At 41.4% G+C, this 27307-nt stretch overlaps 1 protein-coding gene across 5 annotated transcripts in view; it reads left to right on the forward strand.

The window, feature by feature from the left end:
- The first annotated feature begins 2107 nt into the window (after positions 1-2107).
- mef2aa (myocyte enhancer factor 2aa) overlaps positions 2108-27307 on the forward strand; it is a 59523-nt gene continuing 34323 nt past the window's right edge. For 4 of the 5 annotated variants that reach the window (XM_079223526.1, XM_079223529.1, XM_079223528.1 and 1 more), the window contains exons 1-2: positions 2108-2329; positions 21852-22053. In XM_079223526.1, the coding sequence (XP_079079652.1) occupies positions 22000-22053 (54 nt within the window). In that variant the 5' untranslated portion in view covers positions 2108-2329; positions 21852-21999. Of the gene's footprint in view, positions 2330-6276; positions 6304-21851; positions 22054-27307 lie in introns of those variants that run through there. The other variant, XM_079223527.1, reaches the window with a different exon arrangement.

A 27307-nucleotide genomic window follows, 5' to 3' on the forward strand; every position in this document is an offset into this window, starting at 1 on the left:
AAAAGCCAGAAAAGGCATCAGGAATGTTCTTTTTTTAAATAAGTGTAATCTCAGACATGTACAGATGGCTCTTACTTTTTTTTAAAAGAAGAAGAAATTACAGAAAGTGTCTTATTCCATTTTGCTCACAAAATAAATGTGTATTTGTAAGTATGAAATCCGCTAATATCTCCCAGCAATTTATGACATTGTGAATTATTTGAGTCATTTCAGGTGATTAATTAAATAATACTTGAAATTAGGGACAAAATGAATAATGGTAAGAGCAGATTCATTCCTGACCTTGTTCAATTTTTAATGAGCTCAGTACGGCGGAGACTACATTTTATAAATGGAGCTATATGCTCATGTGAATATTGGAGATAATTAAAGAGCAGATCTCTGTACATCTGCAGGAGAAAAAGGGGGCTCATCAAGCAAACTACTCCAACCTGCAGTTGATAAGCATTCAGCAGTGTGATAAACAGAGAGACGAATACTTTAAGAAACCCAAGAGACACTACTCTCAAGAGAGATCATCAACTCATCATAAGGACCTTTGTGCTGTCGTTCTCTGCCTCAGGAAGAGCACAGACGCTCAACAAAACCTACTGCAGCGCGTCAAAGTTGTACAGAAGTGAGGTATAAACAAGATGAAAAACATCACAGAACATTTGAGAAGTTGTGGCTGTCATTAAACCTGAATAACAAATACACTGAAACGGCATTGCCTTGGTTTGCAAAGAACATTTGACTGCAGTTGACCAGCAAAGCTAACTGGACACCTCTCTTCTGACCCACATTCACCGCAGATCTCATAGCTCGGTGTTATCTGCTCCACTTTCCTCAGCGAACTCACATCATGAGGGTTTTCATTTCAAGTGTCATTCGCTCACATTAACACATGCTCACATGCTATTCTATGCTATTGGTTACTTTTAATTAAAGTGGGTAAAGAGAGAAGAGATCCAAACTGTGAGACATGGAGTCTTTTTAGATCTTCATCTTGAATATCCAACATATTGCTGTGTTCTCCTCAGATATGACTTTATTGGAAAAGTTTTATGCCATTAATATGATTAAAATCACTGTGGATGGAGAGTTTTTAGCACTTTAAAAACCATCCAACAAATTATTGAACACATTTTGAAGTACTTAATTGTAATAACCCTTCTAGATGTTGAATACTTTTGTATTAATGCATTTTAACCACTACTTGCAGATGTGATTAATAAACTGGTGCTTATGGAAGGAACACTGCAGAGTATGTAATGAGTAACTTTATATTTCAAAGTCGTTATCTCAAAAGTCACTGAGACCGCAGGATGGCATTTGTTGGCAGTTCGCAAGACTGAATGTGTAGTGTGCCGCGAGCGGAGGACCAGGGATTGGTGAGAAGTGTTGAGGGCTTTTCAGAAAGGCTGTTTTAATGAGCTTCAGATAATGAAATGTTATTTCAGAGCTCGGTGGTCAGACTGCTGTCTCAGAAAGTTGTGTGACTCAGTGATCTGTTTGTGCTTTTCTCATTTACAAAATAAACATCTATTTCTTTCCCCGCTATCGTATTGTAGATCAAACTTGACTTATATAGCCTAATAAAGCTCTCTGCATGAGACGACTGTTTTAGTCTCTTTTTTAATTGGAGAGAAAGAGTGTCTGGGTCTATTTGTGGTCTGGTGCAATGTTGGAAATGCCAGCTGTCGCGCATCAAAGCCCTGCTGGAACAAACCGTTATTTGGCATGCAACTTGTTGAAATGCATTACTTACTATGTCATACAAAATACATTTTTCACCAATAATTTAAAAAAAAACGGCAATCTACCTCACAGGGACATTTGATAAGTAAAGTTTAAAAACAATGTAATCTCCATGATAATTTGAATTAATATGAAGATCTATTTGACCATAAACCAAAACAAATGTATTTTCCTCCCAGCCTTCTGTGGGAGGAAGGAAAAATCTTCAACACTTTCTGGGGTTATGACTGACAGCTGTGGCTGTGTCCAGAGGGCGCTGAGCCAAGCCCCGTCACATAACGCATGTCCGGCATGTCTATGTCTATCTGGGGTCCTACCTTTCAAACCCCCTGTCCCCCTTGCTCTCTGCCTGCAGAGAGACCAAGGGACAAGCGGAGGAACAGCGTGTGAAGACGGGCCTCTTCGGGCTCTGAGGGAAGCATCCAAAGCCAGCTGGTCTGGCTTTGAGGTAAATCAATGGACATAGTGAAACAAAGGCAGACGAAAGAAGAGGAAGTGTTGTAGACAGAAAGAAAGGAAGAGAGAAAAAAACGTGTAGGGGGGAGTAATAGAGATTGAAACAGCAGGTTCTGTGAACAACAACGACAAACAGGTGAGACACAGGTGTCAGGACAGGTCTTGACTCCTTGCACATGATGGAACTGTGATGCCAATTATCACTATTGCCATTTAAAGATTTACTATTTTTTTGTGAATGTAGTTCAAGATTGTGTCTTTTGAGTGATTGTGTGGATTTGAGAAATGATCCCACCACATCAACTGTAAGCGTCACGTTGAGGTGAAACTTAATGAGCTGAAACTTAATGAGCTGATCATGCAAATCACTGCCGTAGTGTTGTTTGTATTTTTTTGTTCACATCACTGTTTTGTTGCTGCCATCATTTTGGGAAGATGGGAGGCATGGGTGTATGTCGACACAAGATTGCTGCTAAAGGAGATGCTGAGAGCAATTTGGATCCACACTGTCAGTTGGCATCAGCATGAAATCGCTGAGAACCACCGCACAGCAGAAACTTTACTGATTGAAAACACTCCAAGAAAACAGCTGGGGACGGCTTCTGTCTAATTCTTTGTTGTTGTGACTATCGTTACTCACAATGCAGAGGAAAGTGAAGAATTCCATGCATGTGTGAGACGATAAAGTGTGAGCAACTGCTGTCAATTGTTTTTATTAAAAATATTGAATGTTCTTAAATAATGCAATATTGCAAATAGACATCCAATTTCAAAACAATTTACAGATGGATTTACAGATTTAACAAAAAAAATAAAATAGCTTACTTAATAGAATGCTTCTCTCACATGATGTTGCAGCAGTTTGAATGGCGTCTTGAGAAGGGACATTTAGATAAATGTAACTAAGCATGAGGGCTTGGGCAAGGACATCGGTGTGAAGAGAAGTGATCAGAGCTGGTGTCCTGTTACTCCTGTAGGCTGCCAATATCCCTGCAGGTTGTTCCATTTTAAAATCAGTGCTTTTGTGTCCCATGGAATGCAATTTTAGACATCTACATAACAAAGGAAACACATTTGTCATAATTGTATCACAGATTTGCCTCCATATTCTTAAGGCAATCTTGCTAAAACTTTCATTTGGTAGTTCTGGAGGCGCAATATACTTACTCACTTGAGAAAAATAAAAGATATTTGCGCAGTTTTTCTGTTATAAAGAGATAATTATCTCTGTAACTTTGAGAAAAGTTTTTTAAGGAAAAATGTTGTGCTCTGCTTTTTCTTAATTAACAAGATTGTAAGTCTGAGAAAAGTTCTCATGGGAAAAAGTTCTGCTCTGTTTTTCTGAATTAATGCAATTATTAACTATTAATTCTGAGAAAGGTTTTCATTGGAAAAAAATCTGCTTTGGTTTTTCTGAACCTACACTTTCAATCATCCCATACAGACAGGTACACATTCAATTTGACCTCTGAATTAAACCCTTCCTTAGCATTTTAGGAGCAGTGGGCTGCTGTAAAGCATCCGGGGAGCAAATTGGGGTTCAGTGTCACACTTAAGGACACTTTGACATATGTAAGAGCAGATGATCGAACTGCCAACGTTGTCATTAAAGGAGTCTGTCCATGCCAGAATTAAAAAGATACCTCACCATCCTACAGCAAGCTCTCATTTACTTGAGAGCTTGGTTTCATGTCCCACCAGTTTAGGGTAATCCAGTTTTATATTAGTTTGGGTTTGAGACATTAGGAGACAGTGGTGTCTTTAGGTAATGTGGTATTGTTATTGGTTTGTCGACTTTGCCCAGGCACCTCAGGACTTTCCCGTTGTTCAAACTTAAAGACCATTGTGATCTGTTGGACATTTCAGATTTTAGTTGAACCAATACATCATGCTTCAGGGATATAAGATGATGCATCTGAAATGCATTCAGTGTTGCCAACTCTTTTCTGAAGAAAGTAGCTAGCAGCCCTAGCTCCAAAAGTAGCAAAATCTAGCAAGCAAGTCGTCAAGTCAGCGACATTGACAGCCCGTCCATTCCGTCTTCCCTCGAAAGACACTGCCCCACAATTATCACTATGAACATGAAAAAACGAACATGGCTATTATTAGTACTCACAGCTGTTGAAGACTCGACTGAAGAGCAATGAGTACACAGCCAAATATGTACAGGAAGGAAGGCAGGTACAGTATGTAGACGGGCAGGACGTCCATCCAATCATTACATTTGGGTCAAATTGAATGATTGTACGAGTCCTGCAAAAGAGCATTTGGTTCATTAAATACTGTCAGGATGTGATGGGAATTTCAACAAAATAAACAAACAAATAAAAAGTAGTGTTTTGTCTTACAATGTAGCTGCAATCTTATAGCTTAATATAAAGGGCTGATGTGGGTGTGAGAAGCAGTAAGGAGTACTAATCAAGCATTACATGTAATATGCTATTATCCTCAACTGGCAGAGACTGTATTTGACTCTTATATCTCCACTGTCCTGTTAAAAACTATGTGTGTGTGTGTGTGTGTGTGTGTGTGTGTGTGTGTGTGTGCGTGTGCGTGTGTGTGGTAAGTAATACAGGAACTGTGTTGAACGGGTATTACAATCCATTAAGGGCAGTTGTGACACCTTGGCCTAGAGCCCTGAGGAGGATGAGGAAGACTTTTCCTTTGGGACTGGAACTAACTGGTGAAAAAGGTAGCACAATACACCAGGGACCAGGCTATACTAGACTAATACAAATTAGCTACATACAGCAGGAGCCATGCTTTGTGAAAAACTCCTTCCCTTCATTAGTGAGCATGCAGTGTAATATAACAGGATGCCATTATAAGAGGATGCCACAATAATCAAGCACTGTTGTACCCTTCAGCTGGTGCAATGGTGCCATCAAGTCCAAGTATGTTTGCTTTGGCTGCTATTTCTAAAATAGAAAGAGATGTGGGTATATTAAAAAAAGTATATTAGTTTAGTATTTAAACATTTTAAATGCCACTTGCAGTAATCAGTAAGGTTTCTTTAAAGTCCTGTGACCTAAATGATGAAGTCATATGATTTAGAAGCACTCATTATGTAGACAAAATTACCACAGTTGTGTTTGTTATATCATTAAATCATGAGTAAATTTGTACAAACATTATTACGATTTTATAAACATTTATACAATCTTAAACTACAGTAACATTAGGTGTTGGATAAAAGCTGCTTCCAAACTCCAATGTAAACAGTCCAATGAGCCAAGCAACCCACTTCCTCTGATCCTGCACGTACACGTGACATGCTCATGTGCGAGTCATCCAGGTCCCGCCCCACTCTTCTAATTGGCTGCTCAACAGACGCTGAAGATTCGTATTGGCCACGGGAAGTGCTCTTTAAACCAAATTCCATTGCTGTTGTCTTAGAGATGTGACGTCAAATGTGTCTAATGTGATGAGGCCAAGCCAAGCCATTTGGGAAAGTAGTTGTCTTAATGTTAGTCAGTCTTGAAGAAAACACATTGCACTTCTGTAATTATTGTCTTTGATCTAGATTGTATTTGTCTTTTTGTTAGTTCTCTTTGCCAAAGTTTAGTCTGTTTTATGCTGTCACTGCCTCATCCTCAGGGCTGTCTGGAACAAAGTTGTTGTTATAATGATTATGACACGAGTCAAACAACAGCAATACATTAAACACTATTATGTTATATATATATATATATATATATATATATATATATATATATATATATATATATATATATATATATAAAAAATATATAAAAGCTAGGAAGAGTACACTATTGGATCGACGTACATGGCTCAGAGTCATTTTCAGTTTATTTGCGTTTTTTTTTAACGTTTTTATTTACACTTGTACTACTTATTCTAATGTTTTGACGGTGGTTTGTGTGTGCGTGTGAGAGAGGGAGAGAAGGAGAGAGAGAGAGGGAGGGCGAGGGGCAGTTCGTCAGAGAAGGGGAGGAGTCTCTGGCTGACAAGAGGGAGACTGGCTTTTTCTGAGTTTGTCAGCTCCCCCTAAAATAGCAGTCAGCGTGTAAATGTGAACTGAAATTACGTTTATCCACTGGAGCCACCGATATAGAGTGTCTATACACGGCGACTGACTTTGGAGTAAAGGTGAGTAACGGAAATAGAAACAATGTTGCGGAGTGTGTGTGGCAGCGGGTCTGAAGCTCCAGTGAGTGAGAGTAGCGCAAGAGGGAGACGTAGAGATGATTTGGGAGACAGAGACGTTATCTATCTCTCTATTTATCTGTCTTCTCCGGGGTACGAGGTGAATATGAGACAGGACACAGATTGCAATTCCGTGGCACTCAACATCAGTGATGTTGAATTATCAGTTAGCTCACACGTAAACCGTCCAAATGTGTGTGTGTGTGTGTGTGTGTGTGTGTGTGTGTGTGTGTGTGTGTGTGTGTGTGTGTGTGTGTGTGTGTGTGTGTGTGTGTGTGTGTGTGTATAAAGGGTGCAGTCAGACGCGCGCGCGCTGTTGATATCAGTCCAGTTGCGAGAAACTTTTACGGGAATCATCGTCAACAGTAATACGCCGGTGACAAGCCTCACTGTAGATTCTTAAAGATAGTCCATTTGTGAATTACAACTCCCTCACATGTAATCTTGGGATCGAAAGTGCGGGTTGTCAAACTGTAACTTTGTTAAATAGGCGCATCGTTTGAGTAAAATAGAAATCAACGTGTTTATAATAACACCGTTGATCCATCACAACAAGAGCAGGCTACAGTTCACAGCACTAGAAGTTGAAGTCTGTATTGAGTTCACAGCAAAGTGGATGTATGCACATTATCTCAACTTCTCTAAACATTTAAACATTGCCAACACACTTATGCTTAAAATACAGTCAACATTTTCTATTATAGTTTGAGCATTTTGGCGCTCGTCAGATTTGATAATTGGTTGCCATACATGTTGTTACCGGGGGTGTCTGTATGTCTGCAACAAACTCAATAACAAGAGGAGTTGCCAAGCACAAGTAGCTGCATGACATCGAGCCTAAGTTAATTTCATTTTGGCACATTAACACGATATACAGTGAATCAGGCCCTTAAACCTTATAGTACATATTCCTGGTTATAAAGTCATTAGTTTATTTAAGAGATGATGGGGAGGGTTAACTGCTGTTTTAAAACTGAGATAAGATCAGCTGAAATATATATTTCCATCTTTTTATTTTTTGAAGTGACAGACTGTGGGACTGTGCGCAGTCAATTTCGGGAACGCTGTAAGGTCAGTTTTGGTATCAGCGTATGAGAGTGGATCTTTGCTGTCTGGTGGTTCTTTGAATCTGTGGGACTCTTGTGACCTTAACCTCTCGCCAGAGTGGGCTGTGGCCATCAGTAACCTGACCTTCTCAAATGTTTTCTAGTGTATGCTTACACTATGCACGTCTCATTAATATTGTAACGAAGGAGTCGATCATATTCAGTTGTGGCAGAAAATACAGCCATAACCTAAAATTGTGCTCTATTTACTTCTCTTTTACAAGTTAATTCTTTCTTTGGAAAATTGTTCGGTTGTCTGACATGTGGCAACTCGTAAAGTGTGTTTTGTGTTACTGTACAGATCAAATACAGTATATTTTGTAGATCGGTAAAGCCAAACTGCATCAGCATCCATAGAAGCTGTGGATTCGGTGTGTTGTTTATTTACATGTATTTAAAAATGATGTCTTTGCCTTCCTCCCAGTAGTAAATAATTTACTACTTAAAGTATATCCCTCAGTTATCAGGGCGAACCAGTGACACCCTTTATTGTTAAAGTAATTCTTTAGGGACATGAGTTGTTGCATCAGTATTAAAGCATGCTTGTATTTTTCACTGTCCATTTAACGTTACCGCTGCTCTGACGGCATGTACATTACCATACCAGCTGGTTGCTTTTGATTTCTAAAGCAAAGCAGTAAAACACCCTTCAATCTGCAGTCATTAGCTTCTGTACGGCCCCTGGCCTCGCCAGTAATGGGCCTTGTTGCTCATGATCCACATCACGTGAGCTCTTATGTCTAATGTGTGGATGAGGGATTCTTTCAGTGCTGTTGAAATGAATATCATTTGAACAATTTATGTTGTCTATTAGTCAAAGGAATGAATATGATGCATGTGAAGGCAGGCGCAAAGAGAGCCATCACAAATGTATCTCTCGTGCATGCAGTGAACTGTTGCTCTAACCTCAGAGACCCCAAATATTCTACCTTTGCCATTACAAAAACACACACAGAGGTTTGATAAAATACCATAGAGTCCACCCTATCATTTAATCAGCAGCATGGTGATGATGTTAAATGGATGGAGGATTTTACACGATGACTACCACTGTTTATTAAATGCTTTGGCCTTGTTACATGTTATGTTTGTGTGCCCCTGCATGTCTCTGTAAATGTGAGTAAGTGCGTGTTAGCGTCTTAGCACAAGTTCGCAGTGGAAGGGGAGAAATGAGAGGTGGTGACGGTATGAGGAACGGGCAGCTGCAGCATCTTTTACTGCACTCCTCATCCCACTTCAATCTCAGTGTCTCAGCTTCTCCTTCCAGGAGAAATGTGAAGTGTGTGGGCGAGTCGGATCTGCAATTAACGCTGGTTGTCAGAAAGAGAATGCTGGCGTTTACACGATGCCTCTGAATCACTGAGTGAAAGTCTATCTCCTCCACTCTCCTCCTCCCAGGACATTTTTCCAAGGAGGACAAAAACACCAGAAAGCTGAAAGCCAAGGATGTATCAAGTGAAAAATAAGAGATAGAAGCCGAACATTCTTGATCCAATAAAGAGGATAGTGTTTCTTTCATTGTGTGGTTAGCCAAGATGTTCTTTTACCCTGCAAAATGTGCTTGAACATGACAGCGATTATGGATAATACCGTTGTTTTAGAAATGCTTCCTTTAAAATTTTAACATGATTGTGAATCTATTTCAATCTTTTGGCTTTATTTAAATAACAGGGATTGTTGTCTTAAAGTGAGCATTAGGTGCTTCCTGGTGAAGAATGTGAACAATAAATACAGTTTCTTGGTTGATGATGCGGCTCTTTTTAGAAACTTAAATGCCAGAAAGGTTGCATAGGTTCAAAGGCAAATATACTAAGGTGTTTGGAGACACTTTCTTTTCTCTTAAATTCATAATGGTCTTTCCTTTTTCTTTTTGCAATTACTTTAAAAACGGGTGTTTTTTTAAAAAAGAAAAGAAAAGAAAACTAAGATCACTCGGCATCTTTGTAGCATGATTCATTGTTTATTGGAGCTCTATCATCAATATGGAGATTCCAGCGTTTTCCTGTGAGACCTGGAGGTTGGATGCAGAATCTTGAGCCTGGCAGATAATGTTTTTGACCGCAGTTAACTGTAGACTGTCCCCTGTAGACTAAAGAGAAAATACTTTTGTAAACAGATAGCTGGAGGTTGGCATACAGAAAACCAATAATCAGATCGTAACTGTAAATTTAAAGCAGAAAACTTCAGATCGAACTCAAGAGACACATTTCTACATAATATTTTTCTCTCTGTGCTTGGTTAATGTTATATAGGTCACTGTGGCCCTTGGTTAGCGCTAGTACCTCACTGCCAAGAGGTCCTGGGTTTAGTTCCTGTGTTTGCATGTGCTGCCTGTGTTAAACAACATCTGCATGTGCTGGGATCATGAGCCGTGGGTCTGGGTGAGAACGAGCACTGGGTGTCAGACAACATCAACCTGCTAAATACTACTTACCGTTTTACATGGGGTGGTTGATTCTAGGTTAAGGGGATGTTAATTTAAACCATAACATACAGTGTTCACATTTTAATACAGTTTTAAATAGAATTGAGTCAATTGATAGAACTCATATTAAGGTTATTGCTTCCTAAATAAATGTTTGTTTTTTACTTTCTAAATATCTCTCTAAATAAATGAAATGGATACTGCAATAAAAACATTTAACTTTAAACATTAAATAAGTAAATATCAGTGGCTGTCAGAAACTCTATTGTTTAAGCCCTCTAATAGCCTGAGGTAAGCTCCGAGGGTGAATGTATTACTCGCTGAGGCACTGTTTGTATAGCAAGACTGCTAGCAGTGACCTTTCAACTGTCCTGCCCTTGACTGAGACCTCTGGTGGTAAGCCACCCTGTTTGGCTCACTCAGCACATGTGCTGCTGAGCAGGGCAGAGCAGCTTAAGGCCGCACCGTCTTTTCCTGTCGCCGCTACTCTTCCAAACGAGGCTAACTGGAGGTTTCTTCACCTCTTCAACCTGGACCACACAGAAGAAACAGCAGGAAGATCCTCAAGCAGCGCCACGCTCTAAATCTGCTGTTGATCTGCTTTCGCCACTCTAACACTCGTCTGTCTCTCACTCCAAATCCATACTGGACACCGACTGTGACTCTGAATACACGTACACGCATGGCGGATACATACACTGTAGAAAGAGTAGCGTCCTAAAATAACACCGTAGTTACTTTCTTGTATTCTCTAGTTATTGTGTTGTTTGTGTCTATTTGTAAAGCACCATACCATTTATTTTGAGTTCCGTCAGTTGCTGGCGACTGTGTTGAGTTTTGACAGGCCACACTCTCTAATGAGCAGAAAAAATAGCACATGCACACAATGTGGTTTGAGAGGGTAGACTGTGAAAGCGTGCAATGGAGCAAAGGGTGATGACTTTGAGAAGTCAAGTCATTCAGCACCCTTTTAAGATGCCTCATCCTCATTTTGCTCTCTGGAGTGCAAGAAAAACCACAGTTTCACACTGCATCATCTCAAAAGTGAGTTGGTCACATTTACAGGGCTTACACACCAAACGTGTGTGTCCTGTGGTTTGGTTAGTCATTGTTTTTTTTAGCTTGTTTTCCTTGTTGTTTACAGGCATTTGCCGTCCTGGAGATGTAACAACCGCTGAGTGACTTAATACTCTGGTGATGTTAAGTTGAATCATGTATAGAGCAAAACCGATAGTTGAAAAGGAAGTTAAGAAAGACATCTCTTTGCTGAGTTGCATTTTAAGTGAATTTTAATGAGACTCTGAAAAAAAACATAAATCAAAGGAATATATTATAATCTAATTTACTAGATCAAAAGATCTCCCATGATTGCTAATATACCCCACTGTATTGAATTCCTGATGTTCTACTGTAGATCTTAAAAAGCATCTCTCACTGGAGATTTATTTTCTCTAACTTTGAATAGAGCCGAAGTAGAAGTAGAAGTAGAATCAGGAACAAACAATTGAATTATGTGCAAAGTAAACTTTCTTCAAAGTCTGGTAAGCTCTGTGAGATGAAGATGTTTACACTGTTGTTATCAAGAGCTAAAATAAGATGATTTGAAACATTTAATTGAGCCTCCTATTATGTTACGCAATATAGCAAAAAGAGTCCACGGAGAAGCGTTCAGCAGATGCTGGTGTAGTAAATACAGCTGTGAGAGCTTGGTGTCACATCTCCGCACAATGACTAAAAATGTCCAGTAGCTGCTGGAAGGAAGAGTTGAATCTCCCGCAGCTTGACCGGCCCTATGGCCTCCTGAGCCGCAGGAAGGAGGTCTGGCCTGCGATATCGTTGTTTTTCTGTTTGTCTGAGAAGCCTGAACCCGGACAGCTGGGGGGGATGTGATTCCTCCCATTATTCTGCAGCACACCAGCCATATGAACAGTGAGAGGAAGTGACCCAGCACCCGCTGCTCTCTGGAAGCTGCACCAGCCCACCACAGGGCTCTGACTTGCAGTTCAAAGTTGTCTTCCTCTCTGCTGTTGGGGCTTAGCTCTAATGGGAACACTGCAACGCTTCATGTACGCTCTTTTTCAGTCTTTTGCTGTTATACATTCGACCAAAGTACAGTTTGTTGTGTTTATGTTGTGTGTTGATTCTGGGTGATAACACCACGCCCACTTTAGGGGAAGTGTAAACCTGGTCAAGTATCACTTTTTCAAGCCATAGTATCTACTTCAGGCTTGTGCAGTTAAGACGGCATCCTAAAGAGTGAACATTACTCCTCTTCACTCTTGAAGTGGACACAATTTCAAAAATCTTTCAGGATGAGTTAGACTTTTAAAATCAAGGACAATTCAAAAAGTATTGTCATTGCATCTCCAGTCTCTAGATCCCATCTCTCTGTGGTGTTACTGTGATTGTGAGTGAGGTGTTGAGTCTGCCCGCTGTTTGTGCGTCTGCCCGTCTGTCTCTCCCTTTCTCCCAGTCCACTTTCCATCTGCGTGCTGTGGGCTGCAAATCTGGTTGAAAGCAGCGTAGTGTTTCCACCAGTGAGCTGTTGCCAGCCTGCATTCATGTCAGACTGTGTTGTTCTTGATTTCCTTTCCCTCCGCCCCTCAACCTCTCCAACAAACAGAGGTGTTCAGAACTGAGTTCAGGACCAGAGGCTATCAGCAAACAGTTTGACTGAAAAGATTCCTGGAGAGGCGAGCAGCAGCAGGCCCTGTGGGGTCTCTCCCTCTCTTTCCCTTCCTCTGTCTGACTTACTCTCTCTCTCTCTCTCTCTATCACACTGTTTGCACACAGTGTTCATGTGACAGCTAGCACACATCATCTGATTTGGGAGAAACCGTAGGCTGTAGCTTCAGAAATTGTTATTTTGCTCAGTGAATGCCGCTTATTGATGTCAATAGAGATACAAAATCGTTCAGATTAAAGTCAGTTTTCCAACTTGTATCAGTGATGAAGAAATTACGATATGTCTTGTATATAATTTGTCCCATCTGCCTTGTGAAATAGAGCTTTCGGGGATACTCTGTTATTGAAACTGCTGTTTACTGTTAAACACTCAAAGCAGAAAACTGTCTCTTAGTGTGACCGTACACAAACATAGTAAAGACAAACATTTACAAATGCATTTTCTACAATTTCTACATATCCAGCCTGAATGTGTCACACTGTTTTTATAAAAATGGATGAGTAGTTGCTTTATTGGTGATTTTTTACATGAAATAGAATGTGTGAGTAACAGGCCTGTGTGAGATCATTAACAGCCTAATTCTATAACATGGAATTGTAAGAAGAAAAAAATCAATGCTACTTCAGCTAGCCTCTTTCTCTGTTATGACTCATGGTCATCCTCACTGCTCAGATTGCATAAACCTTTTATGTAATGGAACACTGTGGGAAAGAGACATCGAGTGAAAGATAAAAATGTGGAGAGAAAATCAAATATTTATTCTGAGCTTTTTAATTTTTTTTCTCTATTAACAGCAGACATTCTCTGCAGGCAGATAGTAAATATAATCCTAAACATATGGACTACATCTATGTGTACCAAAAACTGTTGTCTTTCTACAGCGCTCAATATTTGTTTAGTTAAATCTGCCTGCTGATCATCAAACATTGGGGGAGAGTTGAATGTCTGGAATCTCAGTGTCTAATCTGGATCCACAGTGGTTCCAAAGATGTGTTGCGATCGAGTAAATGCGCTGCTGCTGAGACACATTATGCATGACGTCCCTAATATCCTTACAGTGTGGATTCCCCCTGGAGGAAGATTTCGGTTCATCTTTTCTGTTTACCATTTCTGAGTTGCGGCCTGTGCAACATCAAAAGGCTGCCATGGCACTTAACGCAGCTTGCAGGGATCCTTGGAGGGTGGGGGACTGAAGCTCCCTATGGTGCTGGCATTACTATTGTTCCCTGGTGAGAAGTCCATCTGATGATAGACAACCATGCAAATGGACACATGCCATCAGACCACAGCACCACACTGTAATGCTACGCAAATTTATAAACCTCGAGGACCATGCATGCATTAATTTTATTCATCCATGTGTGTTTGTGTGTCTGTGTGCGAGTGTTAGAAAAACAGAACTTTCTTGAGATATTTGCTCCACTAGTAATGAAATAGTGGACTGCGAGATTCAGACGTTTAACAAGCGCCGTGTGCCACAGGAAGTGCTCATCCTTAAAGAGTGCTGAATGATGCCGTGCCATGTCAAGACATTGGCTTGTTAAACTGACATACTGTCATAAGGAATGTTGGTGATGGAGGGCTTTTCCTCAGAGACATAGTTTGTTTAACCGATGGCATTAATATGAAGTGAGTAGTTAGTTATTAGTCTGTCAATTGCATTTTACATATATGTACCATACTATAGATTGGCTGATTAAAAATGAGCGGCAGTGCCTAAAATGCTGTAACAAGTATTGGCGAGTCTGTACACTGATCCGATATCACATTATCATATTATTCAACATTTACATAGGAACGACAACAACACGTGTCACTTTCTAGCTGATCCATACATCCTGCCTGATCGGTACGCGCACGTGCCGCTCTCAACATAGATGAGAGATTTTTGAGAGTGTTTGTATTTATTTGTTCAAGTTTTACAAAGGAAATTTAATCTGAGCCAGGCCATACAACCATGATAGCAATGTTAGAATAATAATAATATATGTTTTTTTGCTTTTAATCAATTGGTATTGGATTGGTGATGGGTATAGGCCGATAGGCAAGGTCAGTTATCGGAATAGGTATGGGTAGGGAAAAAATTGTATCGGAACATCTCTAGTATATACTGTCCCATTATAAATTACAACTAGATTTGAGCTAGGAAACATGCCATTTCCAGCAACCACCTTTGTTTGGAGTATTTTGCCATGGGCTGGATGGAATATCTTTTCATCCAGTTGGTGTGTCTTTAAGAATTGTAGCAATGCGTTCAGAACGGCATTAAGTGTTGTTCAACAATCTTTTGTTTTTTCTGCACAGTTATTCTTTCCAAACTTGGATGCTTAGCTCTGTGACTCAAATGTTAATGCTAGAGGCATACACTAAGGCTTGTCAGACATTATAGTAACTGTACCTTAATGTTTATGATCTCTGTATGATCAAGCACATTCCCTTTTTATTAGACCTAATTCATCCCCCTATTTTTACACCACGGTAGTTATTATCATTGTCTTTGTTAAAAAAAGTTTGACTGAAATATGCATCAAGGGATTTACCTTGAGGAGGAGAGTAGCTTTTCAACATGAAATGGATATAACTGTTCGGAGAGGGTCATCGCTTTATCCTTGAGAAACTGAGAATCCATTCATTGGCTGGGCACGAGAACCTGACTGACGCAAATGGATCAGTGGGAATAGAAGTGTCCCAGCAGTAATTATGTTACAACGCCGCTGCCGCACACTACCACTGAGGTGGGATGGGATGGGCGCGGGGTGCTTCTTTTAGTCTTGTTTCCCTTACATCTTTCCACATAGTTAACACAGTCATACTGGTCGCTCCCTCCCTTCCTCTCTTGTTTTCTGTCTGTCTCTTTTCCATACACACACCTGCTATCAAACCCAAACACACACATGAAGTGCAGTGGAAAGTTTCTGACTAACGTTTATCCTGCTCTGTTGAGAAAATGTCTCCTCCATGTTAAACGACTCTTCAAGTAAGGAAAAAGTTGGTCGCTGATCATGTCACCTCTTTGTCACTGTTGTCTTTCTGGCCTCTAGATTTTGGGTGCCTGTGCCTTGCAGCTGAGGCAAAAATGTCTGTTTGATTTTTTTTTTTTATGGTATCCAGGGCTCTGTGGCACTAAGTCAGTTAAAAAAGAGACATGAAATTAATGTAATGTCAATGGCGTTTTCTCATGAAACCCCAAGGCACTTAGTCAAAGTCACCTTGCATAGTCCTCCTGACAGTACTGTGAGAGTGAGATGAGATGGAGGATGTCTGTCTGGTAATGCTGTCAGCACATGATGCCCTTTATTATTGGTTGTTATATCCACTCGTCGCCATTCAGATTTTTTAGATTGGATACATCTCTGGTATTCATCTGAAGAGTGACATCATTTCCATTCAGTTGGCTGTGTAACGTGGCCCACAGTGAAACATTTTCTCAGCGAGAGCAGGTTCATCCTGTGGGGTTTTCTTTCCTTTTGATGTCATTTTGGAGGTGATAAGTAGCTTTCCGTCTGCGGGTCCCTGTCTTATAGCACCATCCCCCAGCCCAAGCAAGGTGCTAGCAGCATGGAGGATTGTTTGAACTTGCATCGATCCAATGTGGGATTACAGCTGGGTCATTGGAGAGTTGGACTGAGCTACCAGTCATCAGGGCAGATTAACCACTCGCTGTCTGCTTGGCTGCCATTTCAGTGAAGGCTCTCATTGCTGTCTTTGTCACTGTCCCTCCTGTGCAGGTCACTGTCTCCTACTGAACAATGCATTTTTACATCTTACTTGATTGAATTAGGTTCAGACTTAGTTCATATTCCTTCTAACTTGGTCTGACTTTAAATCTGAAAGCAATTCATGAATTTGTCTAAATTTTACAGTCTCAATATTTTGGCCTGCAGGTTTGTCTTTTGTGCAAACCACCTTCAAGGTATTCATATCATAGTCATTTACCCTCCCCTTTAAATGTTTTTAAAATCATTTTCCAGTGCGAGAAATGTCACCCCAAGCAATGCTTCACATAGGAAGGGGAAGTGCTGCAAGTCCATGTTTTGCCCCACCTCGCTCTTTACATTTCTCAAAGCCCCTTTTCACTTTTTTTTTTGTTCGCATGCCCTTGCGATAGCTCTTATTAATTATATCTCATTAGTTGCCTTGGAAACTGAGGTGAGGGAATGTATAGCATGAGTTCAAAGAAAAAAAAAGCGAGAAATCATGAGAAAACGCAGGAAAGAAAGAAAAAGAAAGAAGGGGGATGGTTGAAAAAAAGAGGATGGAGAAAGTGGTTGTTGAGGGATCAGCCATGTGTCAGATTAGCATCAGGAGACATTAACACTAGTGATGCTGCTGGGCCCACAATCCTGCCTTTCACTGCTGGAGAGGGAGATAAGCGCGCTCTCACAAAAGGGAAAAGAGAGAAAAGCGGGAGAGGGCTGGCTTGCCTCCACTCCCCTCAGGCCAACAGCCCCATTTACAGGTACAGCACCTCCTGATGAAAGCAAGAACAAAGAGGGGGATGTTCATTTCCGACTGCGCTGGTGTCAAGGCTCCATTGAAACAAATCGGTAAAACTGTGGATTTAGGCTGCTTCGCTTTATGTTTCCAGTCTGCCAGAAGCTAATCAGAACTGAGCCACAGTGTTGACACTTTGAGTTTGATACACTTCAGAACGTTTTCATGGATTATTTCACAGAATCCACATTTCAATGCACATCAGATTACTGCGTGAGGCTGTTGCATCCTATCAGAAATGTACTTCTCTTATAATCGTGTTGTTTCAATGCATATTTACTGGTATTGTGAAAGCTGTGATTCATTCTTATGTAACCAGTTGAGTGTTTGAATAACAAGGAAAGGTCTCTGCCTACTAATTGTAAAGTGAGTGGCTGAGAGCAGTGTGTGCATGTCGTCCAGCCTGCGTAATGATCCTTCCAGTAAACATAATAAGCACACAGAGCGAAGCCACAGGAGATGAGCCTCTGTTGTTGTTTAGTCTCAGACTCAGTGAGGACGATAATAAGGGGAAGGATCAGAGGGGAAGGGTGTCCCAAAGGTGGTCCCTCCCTTTCTTCCTCCTCTCCATCTCCTACCGGCTCCCCCTGACTCCCCTGCAGAGGGGTGAGTAAAAGGGTCGTGAATAACAGGAAGTGGAGGGGCAGGAAGTTGAGTCGTGTCTGCCGTGGTAGGATACTGAGGCTAACAGTGCCTTGCACAGGAAGCGCAACTGTCACGGCTCTGCTCAAGACTTTGGCTGCTGTCCATCACCTTCAAAGAAGTGAAGACATGCTTGCAACACATAGTGGTAGCTTCTTTGACACAAGTCAGATATAATTCATTAATATACCCATATGAGATGAGTAGACTGGAAAAGATTATAGTGATGTAGTTGATACCGTTTCGTTACAAACGTACAGAATAACACCGGCCTTTTTTTGTTTGTTAGGAAGACATAAATCTACTATAATTTGATGTTACCTTTTATATAGGACAACAGTTGAGGGAGAAAAGCCTCAACTTTGTGTGGAGTGAGCACAGACCTAAACGCAGAGAGGGAGGAGGATGTGCCAGATCCAGTAATTACACTGGGAATTGAGCATGTTTTATTGATTGTGAAAGGGCCAGGCCTGTCACCAAGCCTCCCAGTCTCTCCGTGGCCTGTCTTAAGGGAGGAGGAGGCAGACCGACCCACCTGTCACTTGACCAGTCTCCCACCTCGCCATGGAGAATCAAATGGGCTCTGGTCAGAAATGATTGTAATGCTTAGTTACTTCCATGGATACAGCGTGTAAGTGTATTTAACAGAAGGTACAGTAAGGCATGGACTCGTTCCGGTCGACATGTCATATTGACTTTCTGTCAAGCGGATGTGGTCATTCCTATGGCAACATATTCTCTGCACATCGATATATGTTACTTAGAAATGTTTGATAAGCAACTTTCAGAAGTGCTGGACTAGTTTATCAAAGACAAGTGGACCCGGTGTATCATATCAAGGGCTTTTAAAAGAGTGATGGGATCCACGTACAATTTAACAACCTCAAAACAACAGACAGACCATCCAGTTTTGTCTATAGATGTTATACACACTGTTTGCTTTAAGATGACTGGTGTTGGTACAGACACAACTCTTACAAATAGCTCTGAGCTGCTGTGATGTTCAGACCTGATGCTGCACTTGCTGTCCTCGCTGCGTCCACATGGAAAGGGCCCCCTTAGTATAATTACATGGTGCTCCGTCTGTTTTTCCAGACTTAAACTGACCTGTTAGACAATGTAGCTCATCTGTTAGTGTTTTTTTATTCCAGTTTCTAAAGCTGTAACATCAGTCCATGTTTCTTGAGCTATTCAAGCTTTGTTAAACACGTGAAAAAGGTATATCATCCAAAACAACAAATAATTATTTTCAAAGGTTAGTTTCTTCTAGTTTTACAGAAAAGGCCTCCTGTTCCTTTGGTAGCTCGATTGGTTTCGCTGATATTGAGCTTCAGGTGATTGTCGTGCACATGGGATGATGCTCTCTATCAGTCCTCTGTACTCTAAAAATAGTCCCTGAGTGAAGACGCCATGGTTCTCTCTGGAAATTATTCACTGGAATTATCAATGGTAATATAGTGATAACTTTCAATTTGCCAAAAAATACACTAAAAGGTACAGTGTATAGGATTTAGCCAGATTTATTGGCAAAAAAAAAAGATTGTGATATTCATAACTAGGTTTTCATTGGTATGACCTGAAGCTAAGTCTCTTTTTTTGTTCCCTCAGAATGAGCCTTTTATATCTACATATGAAGCTGGTTTTGTCACTGATTCTCTCTCTCTCACACACACACACACACACACACACACACACACACACACACACACACACACACACACACACACACACACACACACACAGCACATGATTGAGGACACAAACAGATACTCTGTCCCCTCCTGACACTCAAGAGGAGTCAGAGTGTCACACACAAACATGTACTTTGCTACAGTGCAGACATTGTTCTCCTTTGTAATCTAACCACCTTCTGGCATGTCTATCTGTGTAGTGGGGCCAGCTGAAAATCTCCCACCTAGTTCTGGAGATCGAAATTGAGTTATTTGAAGTAATATGAAGAATGTCGTGATATGATCAAAGGCAGCATTAGATAAATTGATAATTAAAATCCTGAAAATCAGGTTTTCTCAGCTTGCAACTAACACTAAGTCATAACACTAAGAGTGAGGCACACCTGCAGTCTGAAGGGCCTCTCAGCTTGTCATTTCGTATCTGTGTAAGAGAAATGTCATGACACAGTCTATTATGCCTGTAGACTTGAACTGTCCTGCTGTGACGGCTCGTCTGCATAAAGAGAGGAACGGATGTGTGAGAGTGTCTTGATTCTTTCTTATGTACAGTTTCATGCTCAGGATACATTGATGAACACATTCACAAACAGGACTTGCTGAAGGTAATTCAGACTAGTCTCAACAGATGATTACTGATTAGTCCACCTCAGATAAGCTCCTCTAACCTGAGTAACCCAAGTTCACACATAGACGCAAGCACAAAACTGTAGAATGCTATCAAGTAGTGCATCAAAATTCAAAGGCAATAAATACAACTTTATTTACAACCACCTATAAAAAGCAAACAGTATAAACCCTCATAATTACTACAGCTCACACAAATGGAGAAAGAGATTATCTCCTTACCTCTATGCAGATAAAAAACACCACAGTGGTCAGCTGTCTGTCAAGTTCACCGCTTGCTGCTCGGCAAAAAGCAGTGAACAAATTCTGTTCTGACACCGTGTCATGTGATCGGAAGTAATTCATCTCCGTTACCCAAAATGCAAGATTTTATTTTTCTGCCATTCCAGTAAATCCCCTGAGTGTTTCAATATTATACAAACCCCATCGAACGTTATGAACTTATCACTTTTTGCAACTCAGGGTGGCTCAGGTATCTCTCTGGGGGAGCTGAACACCCCCAATTTCCTTCTTCTTCGAACACTGTGTGTGTGTGTGTGTGTGTGTGTGTGTGTGTGTGTGTGTGTGTGTGTGTGTGTGAAATGGTGAATGAACAAGAACGTCATTCTCCCTGGCCTGTTTTGATGTGGTTTGGGGAAATTCTTTGTGAGGGTTCAGGCGGTTACTTTCCTGGCGCAGACAGCCATGCGTGGGTAGTTAGCGAGGTGATCTCAGTCAAGTTTGCCTCCAGTGGAGCCCCGATTCAGACAGCCAGACACCATAATGCCAGTCCATCTGTAACCCATAATGACTGTGCCACTGGAACCGGTCATTTTCGTTTTCACTGCCAATTCGGCCCCTGGCGTCCTCGCCTCACAACTGCTGACTGCATCTAATGGCCTGAGTTGTTAACCTTTCTACATTTGTACTCATAAGGGAAATGTAGTTGTTTAGACATTTTTTATTTGCTGGGTGTAAGTGATGGATGCGCCTCCAGGGAGGGGACTATATCTCTTCTAGCAGAGAAGCAGAGACAGGACAGAGTAAGATGTTCCCTGGGGAACAGTGCGATCTGAACCACTGGCCAGGTTACAAGCTCATGTGGGAATATAACCCCCACTCTCCTCACCCCTGCTAGCTTTTCTTTCAGCCCAGGAGATTTCAACTACTGTCAAACCCAGACTGGGTGCTCTCTTAATCATCTTAAGAGCAAAGCTGGCATCAGGGTGGGTCCGCTCGAGAAGAGCAATGAAATGTTGTGGTTCTTTTTCTGCTGGAAATGAAATGTAGACACATTCTTTCTATTAAGGTGAACATCGCTTTATAAAATGTTCACAAAACATATAGACGTTAATCTAGATGCAGTGCTTAAAACTAAACATCTCTATGGTAAAAAATGAAGCTAGAGCCAGCAGCCTGTTTATCTTAGCTCAAAGACGGGAAACAAAAGGAAAACATATTGTGTTACTGTTGGAGATAGCCACGCCAGCTGTTCTCGGTTTCCAGTATTGATGCTCAGCTAACTTGCTGCTCTATATACCTTGTATTTAACTAAAAGATATGAGAGTGGTATCAATATTTTCATCTGACAGTGCAAAGCACCTGTTCAGTGAGTCTCGTGTAGCTGCTGCCCTGTCAGTGTGATGTCGTCTTTCATTGACTTCAGCTGCAGTTCAAGTGCAGCAACAGAGGAGATAAGGGTACACCATGTGGGTCTCATCCTTTCTGAATGTGCTTGAGAACAGAACGCAGAGCCCTTCGGTGCTTTGAAGTGCTTAAGGAGACATTGTTGAGTCTCAAGTTAACTTTCTGCCCCTCCTCTTTCTCTTTCTGTCCTCTTACAGATTGTGGTGTTGAAGAGCACATTGCGAAGAAGAAAGCACATATACAAGAAGAGAGACTATTGCACAATGTGCTAGGAGAGTGCGGGAAGAAATCGTGTTGTTTTTCTGATATTGTCGAGGTGTCAGAGAGACCAGAAAGGACGCAGCCATGGGGCGGAAGAAGATACAGATCACCAGGATCATGGATGAGAGGAACAGGCAGGTGAGTGTCAGAGTTTTCTATCTACATCAATCCATCTATCAATCTATCTACAGTATATATATATATATATATATATATATATATATATATATATATATATATATATATATATATATATATATATATCTCTTATCTGGAGCACTTTTTTAAAGGTTCAAATACAGTTTACGTATAAATATTATACATTTTTTAATCTTTATAACTTATTTCTAAGCTTATTTTACAAGATGCCACCACATCCTCCTTTTGTGTCTCAGAAGACAGTCTGCGTTGTACCTGTTTGAAGGTTGCAGTCTTCTTCTATTTTCCTTTCTGTCTTGGACCAGAGTTCAGCAGCTGTCATGGTGTGCATGGATCTAAAAAGACATACCTCCCTCCCCAAAGTCCCAGCCAGCTGAACAGGGACCACGGCATTTCTTTGTCAGTGTGGTCATATTTACAGACATGATTCCCCTGCCACCCTGCAATTTCAGGCCCGAGAAGTTGATGAGGCAGCAGGAGCACTGGACTGCAGCGGGGGCCTCATGGCGTGGGAGTAAACTGAGGGTAGCCTGTGGCCTTCCCACACTGTAGGGCTTGTACCCTGGCCTGGCAGTATGGCTGGGCCCCTTTGCTATAGCACTATGTGTTTGCAGCTGTTTGGTAGTAATTAGGAGCAGCCACTGCACCACAGCACCCTCTCATTTGCAGGGTGGGTCAGCAGGACACACAGCACCCTTCTCTGCCTTGGCTACACTGGTCTCAGCTAGCCACAGAAAGGGAGAGAGCTGGAATTCACGCTGTCTGCTCATGTTAAATATAAACTCCTAAACAGCAAAACAGCCGTGGCCTGTTTGAAACAAGAATAACAGGCTTGGATATCTATAGCAGGAAGGCTGGGTCTATTTCTTTTTTAGCTACGCTCTCTTTGATTTAAGAGCTAAGTTGAGAAAGCGTGAGTGCAGTTTTTGACAAATTACACCAATTAATGAAGATGCGTAGGTTTCCCATAGCCAAATAGAACAGATCTTGTTAACACCCCCCTCAACATATAATTTGCATTCTTCACAGGTGGAGCAACTATTTTGCTGCGCACACAGAAATATAACAGAGCTACAGTGGTGCTTCCTCTCCTGAGGGTATTACAGTAACATGATACGGTACTAGCCAATCGGTACCCTGACCGTGTCTGTGTCTGTTACTGTGAGACTAGCAGTTCAGCCAAGTGCAAAACAAAAATATACACTGCGGGCCAATTATCAGTATAACACCTGGCTCTGGGTTGGATCCAAGCAGGACAGTTGGAAGGAGTCTGGTATCTACACTGTATGCAATGACCTGTGACATAAGGGGGGGAAAAAAGAGAGGAAATTACATGAAAACCGGTTGTCAACTGTTCGCTAGGTGAGCAGGCGGTCCTTTCTTTATAATGCACGTATGAAGGGAGTGAGGGAAGACATTTAGCTGTATTGTTTCGCTGAGATATAGACCTGCAGAGAGGGACGTTGCTTATTATTAAAGTGTCCCCCAAAGTCAAGTGTTTGCATCAGATTTTAAATGTCGCACTGTTCAATTTGTGAGAAAGTTTATCAGCAGAACGCAGGCATTTCAGCTTGCATTTAGTTGTTTTTAGCTGGCTCAGCAGAGAAATTGCTGTGACAATAGGCCGCCCTGCGAAATAGAGCTTCAGTATAAAGTGATGTATGCGTGTGTCTTTCTCTCTTTTTTTTCCCCCCATGGGCCATGAAGCGTACAGTGCCATCTCCCTGGGGCGTGCTCCTAAACAAGGGGGAATAACCATTAGCATACGGTCCCCATTGTCGTGAGACAATTTGAATCTTTATCTTCGCCGCTCTGCTGCTAGCTATCCTTACTCTTAGCATTAAAATGAAAGCAGTCCCTAAGCGGGCTAATTAGATAGTATTGCTATACACAGGATGTTGTGTGGGGACAACGGGGGCTCCCTTGCATTATAACTGCAAGTGCTTTAGAAGGGCTGTTAACCTTTCAGGATTTATAACACGGACTGTGGCAAAGGCTGAGAAGGTCTGTAATTGCACAATCTATCAGGAATTGTGAGTGCAGAGTTGAGACAGGCACTGAACTTAGCTGATATTTTGCTTCAAGTCATTACCTACGGTGTATAATGACAACACGTTTTCATAATTCAGAGTAATGAAGTGTATTGTGCACAAATGACAAGTAAGATAAGATAATTAAATTTCGTACAGTCGTTGCATTCGTCGTGTGGAAGTGAGACCTTTTTGTGCAGCTTTTTGTTCACACCCTGCTGTGTAGAGCTGCAGAGGTGAACAAAATGAAACACGAAGGCAGCAGAGGTCCTTTCATGCATAGCATAGGATGGTAAAAACATAAATACTGAGCCATTTCCTTCATAAGTGACGGTCCTACAACACAGCGACACAGTCATCAGCCAGACTGACGCGCTGATTGCAAATGAATGCTAGATAACAACCATTCAACAGCTCCGCCCTGGTTGATTCTCCTCATTTACAGTATTCACAGCAATTATTACAGTTTGAGTCACAGACTCACACATTTATTTTACACTATTATCTAACATTCACATTTTCATCATCTCTCTCTCTCTCTCTCTCTCTCTATCTCTCTCTCTTTCTTACTATCACTCCAACACATGCCATGCCTTACAGTGGAATAATATAATAATATGTACCAGTGAATTGTGGCCCCTCAAAAAGAGAAAAGTATGTATTGTGTTTTGACTTGAGAACTTAACAACAGCAGAGTCTGTGGCACTCAATGAGCATTTTTGGGATCTCTCAACTACTTCCCCTGGATTTGCAAGGGGGACGATGGTGGAGAAGGGAGGGCACACATTAGTCTTGAAAGTTAGTGGAGGGAACAGGCTGGTGTGAGCAGTGTCTAGTGACGTCCTATGGATGTCATTAAGCAGGCTCACTGGGGGTAATTGCCCAAGTCATTAAAAGTTTGATGATTTTGCTGCTGGGTGGAGGGTTGCCTGCCCTTGCTGTGGCTCATTTTGGATTGTGCTCTGGCACTTCAGATGCCTGTAGGCGCAGAGCAGCTCTATCGCTCTCACTTTCTCCCCAGGGAGCAACACAGCGCAAACCTCCCACTTTTCAGCCTTCACCCATTCCTGTGGTTCTGAGCGCTCATCATTATTATTTTGACAGGTAAAGAGCTTGTTAATAGACCATGGACAGAACAGAGGAACACTGTTAAATGTGACAGCCAGCGCATATATTATCATTGTTCAAGATGATATGTAGTTTCCATAAAACTGCGCTGAAGCAGCAAAACATGAAGTCAGGTGATTGTAATTTTACTGCCGAGGGTGCACCTTGTATCACTAAAATGCTCACAGATGATGCTGAATTATTTACACTTCAAAACATCACATGGCGTCTTATTACAATTGCAGTTTTCAATAAATTGAACAGGCCAATAGTCTTTAAACTGGATCATTCTGGTTATTGATTATGCTATTTCTAAGAAACCTACTCTACTTACGTTTAGTTAACCAGCATGTCATCCTCTCCACTAAACATGATCAGTCACGGCTACTCTAGGTTTCAAGGTCAGTCCCACCCAGTAGACGAGGCCTTTGCGGTCTCAGTTGTCCACATGGGGATCCTGGGGCTGTCCGCTTTCCCAGCCAGAGCTGATCCATGCAGACAGTCGTGGTGGCCCTGGCCTGTCTCCCAGGCCCGCACACTCTGGCACCGCAAAGCCAGGGCAGCAGCCACAGGGCCTGGGTCACTCTGCCAGCTGGTGCCAGACCTCTCTGACTCTCAAGCCCGCTCTCATGTCTGCCATGGGGGCCGTCAGAGGTGACATGAGGTTCTTATAAGGCCGCTAGCTCGTCACCCCTCTGAAGGTGTTAGTGACTCAGACATCTCCTGCCATACCCCAGTCACAGCTGCACTCTGAGTCCCAGATGTCTTGTTTGTCATCTTGGCACCTCTGCCTGAGGACAGCCATTGATAGACCTTTTGATTGACACATCAAATGTGTATGGAGGTGTGTGTTGGGGTTTGTTGTAGCATATGTTTTTTATATACTATACCGTTTTCTGTGGCAGTAAAAGCACGTCTGACAGGTACATATGCTCATGCTTTAGATTTTAGATCTCAAGGATATTACACAGAGATAACTGGTTGAATTTGGCATGCCCAGCTGTTATAAAAAAACTGTTATTTTGTGATGATTTAATTTTAAAAAGTGACTAAAACTAGTGAGCAAAGTCTCTCCAGAAGGCAAATTTGCTTGTTGCTGTTTATCTATTTTGTTTTTTGTAGTTTCCCCTTGAGTTTCATTTTGGCAGTTCCTGTGAATCACAGTAAGATTTCCATCAGCAAACATTCCAAACTTGTATTTAGGCAAATAGGGTGAGTCTCTTAGAGCTCTTTTTCTCTGCTACAACACTCATATTACTGATATGAGTGTGGAACTTCTACACAAACATTTGCATAGTGCACCTTTTAAAATACTTATTTTGAACGTAAAACATGAAAAACTTGTACTCAAAGTATATAAAATATACGAGAAATTAATTACTAAGCTCAATTAAAGCTCAGTAAAAGAGGTCATGGTGATAGGACACTTGGGAAGAAGTTGGAAATACAGAAAGTGTGAATTGAGAGCAGAATTACCACCTCATCTTGACATTGTGAGAGCTTCTTAAAGGTCAGGGCTTTCAGCCTTGCACAGTCTAAATTAAATGCTAGTATAGTCACTGATCTGTCTGGTATTGTGTGAGCTGTTGTAATGACCTTATCAAAAGTGGAGAAAGTTGGAATTGCTCCAGTTTATTGGAAGTTTAAATGTGGCCTCCCTTCTCTTTTGCCTTGACATTTGATTTCTCAGAACATGTGTAAGATGCACTGGTACAGTGCTACAACACAGCTTTGCAACACTCAGGCTAATCCTGTCATTGTGAACTACATAAATTAGTCAAGGAGCTAGGCTGCATGGGGACCACGTCTTACTATAGGGGCGACGCACATTTTCAAAACCACATTGAGTATCTTTGTGGGTGTCTTTGACTTGGTGAACCATAGGAAAGCTCGCCAGTGAACCTCCCACTTGACCTCAAGGATGTCTGTGGTTTTCCACTGTCTCACCAGTCACCCCAGAGAAGATGTGGGTGGATGGATGTTATATTTGTGTATGTTTCTCTTTATGTTTAGAGCTGTTTTGTGTCACGACTTATCAAATTGAGCTGGCCATACTGTAACAAAAGGAAGAAAAATAGGGCAAAACAGTTTAAAAT

Source organism: Taurulus bubalis (assembly GCF_910589615.1).
Source record: "Taurulus bubalis genome assembly, chromosome: 9".
NCBI classification, from domain to species: Eukaryota; Metazoa; Chordata; class Actinopteri; order Perciformes; family Cottidae; genus Taurulus; species Taurulus bubalis.